This window comes from Callionymus lyra, chromosome 4 (genome assembly GCF_982586985.1).
Source record: "Callionymus lyra chromosome 4, fCalLyr1.hap1.1, whole genome shotgun sequence".
NCBI classification, from domain to species: Eukaryota; Metazoa; Chordata; class Actinopteri; order Syngnathiformes; family Callionymidae; genus Callionymus; species Callionymus lyra.
In genome coordinates this window covers 35,020,415-35,031,225 of record NC_141821.1, presented here as the reverse complement: position 1 = coordinate 35,031,225, position 10,811 = coordinate 35,020,415, and the positions used below count along the sequence as shown (strand labels likewise).

The window sequence follows — 10,811 nt, the reverse complement described above, 5'->3', positions numbered from 1 at the left end:
AGCAGGGAGAGAGTGTTTTTATATGGCAGATGAGATACAGTAGCTGAGGGCAAGGTGACTGTGTGTGTACATGTAGGTCATGTTAGTTTGTGTCTCATATCCATTAAACACAAGCTCAATAAACACACAGGAGCAAAGTGGCCCTCTGAGTGTGTGCGAGTGGGTCAGACGCACACACACACACACACACACACACTAATGCCTGTCATACATGCTCATCTAATGCAGCGTGTATGTTACTAAATTATGCACACACACAACTCTCTTTTGATCCACGCACACACACACACACACACACACACACACACACACACACACACACACACACACACACACACACACACACACACACACACACACACACACACACACACACACACACACAGCTATTACGCTCTCAGGCTGGAGTGTTTTGATGGTGTAATTGCAGTGACCAGTGAGGAGGAAGAGAACGAGGGATGGAGGGAGAGATGAGTGCTGACACTCTCAGCATGCTAATGTTGTGATGCCTCCTGCCTCCATCCCTTTGTCTCTATGATTCACAGGTGTAGCACTCCAGCGGACTGAAAAAAAAGAGAGAAGTGCTCTGCGTCATCCCTCCATCCTCTTCACCACAGAGGGATGGAAATAGAGGAAGTCGCTCTGACAATGGAGGGATGATCTCTCCTCATCCCTTCTTTCTTTCTCTCCTCTGTTATCTCTCGCTCCCCCTTTTGTCTGCTCTCCAGCCTTCCACTCGTCCTGCCATCCCTCTCTTCTCTCCAGAGAGGATGCTGCAGTGTTGAATCAAAGCTTTCATTACTTTCATTCTGCAGCCTTTAATGAACCTGCAAAACATCTTCCTGTTCCTGAGCAACACGTGACTCGCCGGCGGGTTTAAAAGCATATAGTTACTAAAAGACCTTCAAGTCTTAATGTCTACAGCAACACTTTTCTAAACCAGCAACTGTTGTTTTGTCTCCGTCAGTCTGAGAGACTTTCATGAAGGTTTAAGGTACCATAACTAAAACCACCGACGTTCATGTAACTTCAAGAGCATCTATTTGTCGCATACAGTCTGAAGGCTAATTGATGCTTGAATCGAAGGACACATCAATAAAAATATGGCTATTATCCACAAATACTGTCAGGGTGTTTTTTAATGTATCGTTCAAACTTTTTTCTTTAAAGGCACTTGGTTATACCATCAAAAACATCATTACATATACATTCATGTTGGCTTGGAAACAGTTTAAGACTATAGATGAGCTGCAAGTCCAACTGTCAATCATTTGGACATTTATCAAGATGTCCTGTTTCTTTAGGACATATTTACTGTCCTTATATCAGTCTTTGTTGCATTATTACTATTTACAGATGAGCTCTTTTAATGTACGTTATTTAAACCTTCACACTGTTATTATTTAAACATACTATTCTTCATCATTTTATCGTTTCATTTTAACTCACTCTTCACAAATGCATTTATTGAGTTTTTCCTTTTTTTATTATTCAATCAAAAATCATTTTACATTAAAACATTGCTTCAATCAGAAGCAATGTTTTAATGTAAAATGACCTTTTACACCTTTTAGACCTTTTTATTTCCAATAAAAAGGTCTTTCAAAAAAATGAGAGCAACCAAAATAAATTGACTTTGATCCCAAAAGTTAAAATGAATACAAATCATTCAAAAACATTTAAATTTAGTAAAAAGGTGCTTTAATTAGTAAAAAGTCAATTTTAGACATTTTATTATCTACAGTACAATAATGTGTTCACACACTTGTGAATGTTGGAAGGAGGGAGTGTTTCTTGTGTGGTTCTGTGTGTGTGCTAAATTAAAGGCTTGTGTGAAGGCGAGGCGTGTGCTTCCACCAGCATCTCTGCGTGCCTCAGGTACTGAGCCGTTTTCCTCATCACAGACTCCTTGCGAACCGGGTCTGGATCCTCTGGACGGGTCAAAGGAGGGAAATCGTGAGAACAGCCTTGTGATGGGGGATCATTGAGATGACAAATGTGAACACACCAGAGAGACACACTCGTATGGAAGTCATTCAGTGTCATCCAAATATTATAGAATTGAACATTCCAAATGTTTTATTGAAATGAACTTTGTTTTTCTAATAACTGAATTCAATAATTTTGGATTTAAATATTGCTTTTGTTTTCATTGAATCATTAAATTGAATATATTTTACAGTAAAATATATCATTTGTTTTTATAGAATAATTAAGTGTAATGTATTTGAAATTGAATTATATAATTTGACTTTAATTAAAAATTGTATTAAACAATTTGTATATTGAAAGATTGTATCTGTTTTTATTTTTAAAAAATGAATTAAAATATTTGTAAATTGAAAGATTTGTTTTTATTGAATAATTAACATTTTACACTAAAATAAAGAATTAGTTTGCGTTATTTATATTCAATAAGTGAATTCAGTTATTTATACATTGAATGCTTTACTTAAACACATTAATTAAAAGCATTTTTACAATGTATTAGTTTATTTTTCTGAAACATAGATTTGATATTCTTCTACCAAATTAAAAAAATACATTTCTTAAATTAAACATGTTTTAATTTGTTAATTCAATATAAAATGTTGGTCTAATAGTGCCACCAGACAATATCCAAAGACTACAGAGATACTTGATTTAACAGTCATGTGATTGAAAGTTATTGATATATTTATTGCTATATGAATACCCAGCTACGTGTGAAAAATACAATTATTTAGCAAACATTAAAAAAAAAAAAAATTCAATACAAATAAATTCAACCTTCCAATATAGAAATTATTGAATTCAATTAACCATCAAAACATAATTAAAAGTTTCAACATTTTTTATATTTAACTATATGTCAGGATTCCTTGTGTAATGTTATAGCTAGAGCTATAGATAGTTGAATGAAAAACAAACATTCAAATACTTCTTTAAAAGGACGTTTTAAAATGGACGTGTGTTCTCACCCTGGACTCCTGTGATCAGCAGGTCGACTGCCGCCCTGTACCCTCGGATGGCAGCGCTGAACTCTCCGTCCTTCTCTCTCTCCATGGCGACGGTCAGCTCGTTGGAAGCGTGGATCAAATAACCCGTCTCGGCGTCTGGACTGGATAAGGCCAGATAGAAGAGCTCTGAGTGGTCGCCGCAGGAAGTTGATTTGCCTAAAACACAGCGTGAGACCATCCATCATGTCAGAATGAAAGGTTACAGCGGGACTCAAACCAGCAACAGATTAAAGCATTTATCTGAGCCCAGAGTGGAGTGGCTGCTGCATTTAAATACCATTTTCTTGGACACAAGTTCATCATGTTTCCATGCTTGTTTTCATCCTTCAACGAAAACAACTATATGTGCTTAGTAGAAACACAGATTTGAACTCTCTTGTTGTCATTTCTTTTCTCTCACAGAAAACAAAGTAAAAATTAAAGCAGCCTGTGCAATAACCTATGGAAGTACCAGTGCTATCGGATTATTGATGGTTGAATTTAACAAATCTTTAAACTTTTTTTAAGCATTGAATTCTTTTTTTCTTTCAATAATTGAATTCAATCATTTCTATATTTAAAAGTTCAATTATTTTTTAAAAATTGAATTTGAAGTATCACTTGTGTTGATAACACCAGGGATACTAAAACACATTTGTTTTCGGGTCATTTTGATTTGGATCACCTTGATCTTGAGATAACACATTTGATTAAAAAAAAAGTGGATTTTCAAAATGAACCATTTATTAATTTAAGCAAAGGGAAAGTTCGATCAAGCAGCTCTGTACATTTGATATTTTCTCGTCCACTATTGTACCAACATTTGAATATTGAATTTAAAAGGCTATGAATTAAAATACATATTGAATGTAGAAAATGTATATTTTAATTATTGGAAGTAGAATACACAAATAATTTCATTCTGCAACATTTTAATATCGAAATACAGTTTTAGTTTAGTTTTAACATGTGAACACGTTAAATTCAAACATTGAATATTTTAAGGACACCTTCCAGGAGGTGGGAGTAGAGTCACATGTTCAGCTCTTCGAGCGTCCGTCTCACCTGGTTCATAGCAGGGATCGAAGACCTCCAGGTCTTGCTCTGTGAGAGGGGGGGCAGCTCTCTCCTGCTCTTCTGCCACTGAATCGAACAGCGAGTCAAACTCTTCCTGAGACTCGACGGATCTCAGGGTTCTGACGGGACTTGCAGCTCGAGCTGAAAATAAAGACAGGAGTGTCACATCAAAACCAGCAGATGGCGGCATTCCCTCCCTCTCGGTGGTACCTGGCTCGTCCAGCTCTGTGTCGCTGAGAGCTTCTTCTTCTTGTTCTTCTTCACCAGGAGATATTGCCAACTCGTTGAAAGCCTCCACGGCCACCTCTGGTTCTCCTGTGGGTCGCGGCTCAGTGCTCAGGTCCTGAGGGAGCAGGGGCGCCTCTCGGCCCTCCTCCTCGTCTGCAGGCTCACAGTCCGAGGCCCTCCGCTTGGGCAGAGGGATCAGAGGAGGAGGTAGTGGACCAGATGAGGAATCTATGGTCGGCTCCAGTGGCAGCGTCACCTCACCAGCCTGGAAGATCAGGACAGTGGTGGCCTGAGTATGGTTGACATGTTCAGAATGTAGGTGAGTCCATCTTTCAGCAGTCAATTCTGTGGGTTCAACTACATTCTTATTTAGAAAATATATATTGTTTTTTAATGAAATAAAAAATAAATATATATACAGTGTATATATATATTTATTAAAAAGGTATGGAAAGGTTGAATTAGGTTTTTTTTAAACAATTGGAAGATTAATTATATATTTTTCTAACATTTAGATATTGAGTTCCAAGGTCACAGTAAAAATCATGTGACGACGTACAAGAACACAATCAAGAAGCTTTTATTATTATTTCGATTTATTTTGAAATTATTGATATTAAAATATTAAACTCCATGTGAAAGTTCAATATTCATATGGTACAGATAGACTTGTCAATCAATCAATCAATCAATTTACTTTATTGATCTCCATAGAGAAATCTCGCAGAGAAATTCAACATGTGTCCTAGATTATGAGCATATTTGTGTGTGTGAGCTGCTTGTTTCTGCATATAAAAACTACTTTTGCAGTGTGTCTGCATGTGGGTGTGTTACCATGAAGAAGTCCTTGAGTTGAGGACTGTTGTAGAGAGCAGGAATGCTGGTGGTGAACTGCAACATGACTTCTGCTGCTTTCCTCCTCTCTTCAATCACACCTTCATCAAACCTGCCTGAACACACACACTTCACTGATCTATACACTCACAGAAGATACAACACTTGCACACAAAGGATCAACCTTTGCTGGATAAGAAAAGCATATTTTCTGTAGTTATACATGTGTTGGTGGCACTGGGTTGATCTCACACGTGTGAAGTTCCACATCATCTTACCGAAGACCTGCGAGCGAGGAAAAGTCGGAAACTCCTCCTGCTTTCGGAAGAGGTTCCTATGAGTGAAGGCCAACTCTCCGTGCAGCTTCTTGAGCTCCGAGAACCTGCTCCAGACCGCCACCTCTTTCACATCCTCGGGGCGACGCTTGGACACAAACTGAAATCAAAGACACGACGGTCTCAGTCACGCTGCACACGAGATAACATCAGGGGGTCCGTGTCTGACCGACCACGAGGCTTTCACAAGTCACAAGACTGAGGCGTGAACAAAGGGAGCATTATGAAAGACTCACTGAGCCTTTGAACCCATTCAATATTTAAGATAACAAGAAATGTATTTGGAAAAATGCCTTCAAACATTGAGAAAATAAATATAAATGTGACTTTGACTTAATCTTATGAAATTGCATTTTTGCTTTTTAACAAAGGTAAGTTGTTAATGAAACTTTATCAATAAAACTGTTAACTGACAAACAATTCATGATTATTTATCACGTTTCCTGGGGAATTTATATTCCTAATATTGTTGTTTACCATTATTTTGAATGTTTAAGTGTCCACTGGTACCAACATGACTCTTCTCATCAAGATCAACATCAATGTTTTTAGTGTCAAGGATAACATTATGATATTTACAATGAAACTTTGAGAATACTCAAGAGACATTTAAATGAATTTAAAAGGTCATGAATTTTAAAATATACTGCTCACACCAATAAATGATCACATGACAAACGACGGACAATATCAGATCATATGACATAGCTTTTGATGATGTAAATCATAAGATCATAAGACATAGATAAAGACATCATATGACATTAATAATAAACATAAACCAATATTGATTACATTGTTCAATTGTAGATGAAAATTGTTGTATTACATTTAAAAACTACAGTTGTAAATAGTTTGAACATGAAGAAACAAAGTTTAATTTCTGTGTATAAATTGGTTGATGCACTTGAAAATTCTATGATTTTGCATGCATAATATATAAAAAACAAGTAATTGTATGACTCAAAGTGCTTGATTGTTTACCAACTTGCACATTTACTTATATTGATGAGGGACAAGCAAACAAACAATATTGACACTCTCTGTCCAGAACAGTTTCTCCACTGGACTAACTTTGTCCTTTGTTGAAAGTCACTCAAATCCTCGGTATATTTTTAAAAACATGGTTCTGAATGATTAAAGATGCTTCTCTCCTTGGTGACATCATCATGTCATGTCTTTAAGAGTGTATTTAGGCGGCCTCAGGAACCAGTGGATGCCAAGACTAGACATGTCCAGTAGAGCAAGTGTACACTAGACAGCACCATGCAGGTAAGATGCTGGGTGCTCAGGATCACTCTGACTCCATAGACGGGCGAAAGCAACGAGCGAAATGGAAGAGACCGTCCGTCACATCTCAGCTTACGCCGACAAACACAACGTCCGGGGACTCGTCCAGGACATGGTGACCAGTCTGTTGGTGGTGCAGCCGGACGATCCCATCTCCTACCTGGTGTCTCATCTGAAGAAGAAGCACGTGAACGCCGCCAGAGTGATGCTACTCGGGCCTCCTGCGGTTGGGAAATACACCGTGGCCCGGAAGCTGAGTGCAGAGTTGGGTGCTGTCCACGTGACACCAGAGAGGCTACTGGACGATCTGCGGGAGCCCAGCCACGGGCTACGGAATCTCACACTCATGGAACAGGTGGGAATTCTCCACCACAGACTGCATCAGGATGACTGCGTCAGCAAAGGTTGGGTGTTGGCCGGAATCCCTCAGACGTATCTTCAGGCTCGAAGCCTTCAGCAGGCCGGGGTCCTGCCCGACCACGTCATCATCCTGGACGCTCCCAATGAAGTGTTGCTGGAGAGAAGCCGAGGAAGGATGTTGGATCCGCTCACGGGTGACGTCTACCACCAGACCTTTGTGTACCCACCAGACGACACAGTGGCCCAGCGCCTGGAGAGGGCGCCGCACTCATCTGAGACGCAGCTCTTGTCCGAGATCCAGTGCTTCCGTTGTGAAATTACTGGTCTTAGTTCTGCTTTCCAGCATGTCTTAAGGGCTATCAACGCTGACCAGCCACCACTGGACGTCTACCAGCAAGTACTTGCTTTCGTTCAAACTCACAGATGCTACAGAACTCCCAGAATTCTTTTGCTAGGTCCACCGGGGTCCGGGAAAAGTCACCAAGCACAAATGTTGGCTCTGAAATACAACATGGTGGACGTAAGTTCTGGTCGGGTTCTGAGGTTGGTGGCGACTGGCGCCACACATTTTGCCCTGGAGATACGACCACACGTGGAGGCAGGTAGACCGGTTCCAGACGAGCTTGTTCTTCAGGTGATCAACGAGCGTTTGAACCAACCGGACTGCAGCTCCAGAGGTTGGGTCCTGCACGGCTTCCCCAGAGACAGCGAGCAGCTGACCATGCTGCAGAGCACTCAGCACAAACCAAACCTGGTTTTCTTTCTGGACCTAATGGACGAAGTCTGCCTGGAGAGAACTAGTCTTAAACTCACAGATCCGGTGACAGGAGAGAGGATTCACTTTGGTACCGCACCAACACCAAGCCCGTGCTTGCCGTGCCCTCCCACTCGCGCCTTCTCTGCCCCGACCAGGCTTCTCTCTGCCACACCGGACCAGTACTCACCCTTTGACATCAACACACCGGCACCTTCCTCAACCACTCCCACCTCAGAACTGTCAAACATTCCCACTATAACGTCAGCTCCTCCGATCAACCTTGAGATCAAACCAGAGGAGCACACTCGAGTAGTGAAGGAGTTATTAACTATGTACAGGACACACAGCGCTGCGCTGAAATCAGCATTTCCAGAAGCCATCCCCATAGATGCGGATCAGGACCCTCGATTTGTGTTTGAGGCGCTTGAATGTCGAATGACCACGAACTGACAGAAATGGGCCAGAACACTTAACTTGCACTGTCCATGACTTTTTAAAATAAACTTATATTTAAATGTATGTATATAAAGGGTGTAAGAAAATGTTGATAGACCGATATTTGCAATATTTTTTTTCATGATACTCTATTGGTATTCAACGGCACTTGCATTTTTTCTCCTCACATTTTTTTTAATCATAATTAAATTATATTTAAATAAAGTGTTTTATTTACAATTAACATGGCAGCAGTCATTTCGTCCTTCGCAGCTCAATGAAAGAGATCCCAGAGATGACTGAGGACGAGAGGATACAGGACTCCAGAAGCTTCAGCAGCATCTAAAGCTAATGTTTGTAAATAGTTTAGTTTCAAAACAAATGAGAGCAGTTACTACTTTGTCAAAAGACATGCAGTCTGTGAACACCAGAGTCAAGTACTTGGACAATGTTGTCTGTGGTGTATCATCCTAATATTATATACATTAGGCAATATATATATATATATATATATATATATATATACTCTGGTTTATTATTCAAAACTTAAATGTGTAACGTGGTATCTTGATACTGCTTGAATTAAGTATGAAGTATAATTTAAGGAGGGTTATGTCAGGGGTACTCAATTAAATGTCTTCAGGGGCCACATGATACTGTGACTGTTGTGAGGGTCCATCAACTCGGAGAGGCAGAAAGCGATGAATATGGTGGAAAACTTACAAAGAAGAAAGAAAGGTAAGGTAAGGTAAGGTAAAACTTTATTGATCCCTGAGGATCAATGATGATGAAGGATGAGGTCAACATCAAATTAGACCTCAATATGTCAATAAAAACGTGTATGAAAAGATATCTCAAGAGACAAGATAAGGGCAAAGGAAAAAAAGGATAAGTCCTGAACACAGAACTATAGTAAGTTGTATTTATAGAAGGTACAATAATAAAAACTAACACGATTTTAACTGTCGGAAACATTTGTACATGTTGTACAAAGACTTTATGAGGGCCGAATAAATACAGTCAAACGGCCGCAAGTGGTCCCGGGGCGCAATTTGTCTTGGTTTTGCGGTGAATACAAATTTAAACGGATTTAAATGAATGAACACATTTAGTGTCATCTTTGCTTGTCGTGTTAAGTGACTAAATAGACACGAAAAAAACAATATCAAATAAGTGGGCATGACGTCAACGCATTTGTTCAAGCGTAAAAACTTCCATTAAACATCAGTAATACATATAGTAGTAAAGTACAAGATTACGAACCCGGGCCGTGACTTTATATTCTGTATGCCCCTTCTCGTGTGTTCGAGTCTCGGTGACGGAGTAGAAACGACAATATTCCTCCTTCACTCTGCGGGACATGTTTAGAGCCCAGTGTGATAAGAAATGAGAAGCTTCTGTTTTGATTCCAGCTGCGCTCGTCACTTCCTGGTTGAACGTCATCGTGCGTGATGACGCAACAAAACCCACGCATCCTCTATGATAGGATGCAAGTAAGTAAGTAAGTAAGTAAGTAAGTAATTTTTATTTGTATAGCGCTTTTCCAGACCAGGGTCACAAAGCGCTTAAACAATCAAAACAATATTCAATAAAGTATATATTTTAAAGATCAAGATAAAACTGATAACACAACAGGAGTTCCAGAAAATCAAGGAAAAGCCTGAACAAATAGAAACGTCTTAAGATGTTTCTTAAAGGAGTCAGTAGACTCCATCAAGCACAAAGAGAGAGGAAGATCGTTCCAAAGCTTAGGAGCAACAGCCTGAAAAGATTTCTCTCCTCTGGTCCTGAACCGTGTGCGAGGAACCATCAGTAGATTCTGATCCACAGACCTCAGAGCCCGAGCTGGGGTGTAAGGCTGGATCAGATCACTGATGTAAGGAGGAGCCTGACCATGAATAGCACAGAAAGTAAGAACCAAAATTTTAAAGTTGATCCTGAAAGAAACTGGAAGCCAGTGAAGAGTTTTAAGGATCGGAGAATTGTGAGTTCTTCTACTTGAGCGGGTTAGAATTCTCGCTGCAGAGTTTTGTATTAACTGCAGGTGAGACAGCTCCTTCTTGTTAAGACATGAAAACAAACTGTTACAATAGTCCAGACGAGAAGAAACAAACGCATGAATTACAACCTCCAGATCATGTTCCGACAACATTTTCCTAAGTTTAGAGATTTTTCTCAGTTGAAGGAAACAGTTTCTGGTCAGTTTTCTGTAGTGTTGAACAAGAGACATGTCTTTATCAAATACAACACCCAGGTTTCTCAGGCTCAGTTTGACAGACTGGCCTAAGTCATCCAAGTACTGACTCAACCCTGGAACCTTATCATCAGGAGCAATAACCAGAGTTTCAGTTTTGTCCACATTTAACTATAGAGTGTTTTCACTCAGCCATTGGTTGATCTCTAGCAAACAATTGACTGAGCTGTTCAGCCTCTGGGGCTCAGTTGGATCAAAAGGATGGAGGAAATATAATTAAAAAAATAAACAATTATGGGAAATGAGATTTGAAATTATTGACA

General features: G+C 39.7%; 1 protein-coding gene and 1 pseudogene across 1 annotated transcript; one reads left to right on the top strand and one right to left on the bottom strand.

The window, feature by feature from the left end:
* Positions 1 to 1,678: 1,678 nt before the first annotated feature.
* Positions 1,679 to 9,700, bottom strand: snx15 (sorting nexin 15). The gene is made up of 7 exons (XM_087789985.1): positions 9,558 to 9,700; positions 5,396 to 5,552; positions 5,118 to 5,233; positions 4,266 to 4,548; positions 4,044 to 4,196; positions 2,961 to 3,155; positions 1,679 to 1,931 (listed from the first exon to the last, which is right to left on the bottom strand). The coding sequence occupies exons 1-7, from the start codon at positions 9,654 to 9,656 to the stop codon at positions 1,816 to 1,818; spliced, it is 1,119 nt and encodes a 372-aa protein (XP_087646111.1). The 5' UTR covers positions 9,657 to 9,700; the 3' UTR covers positions 1,679 to 1,815.
* On the top strand, positions 5,595 to 8,538 carry LOC148082727 (adenylate kinase 8 pseudogene; annotated as a pseudogene).
* Positions 9,701 to 10,811: the final 1,111 nt, after the last annotated feature.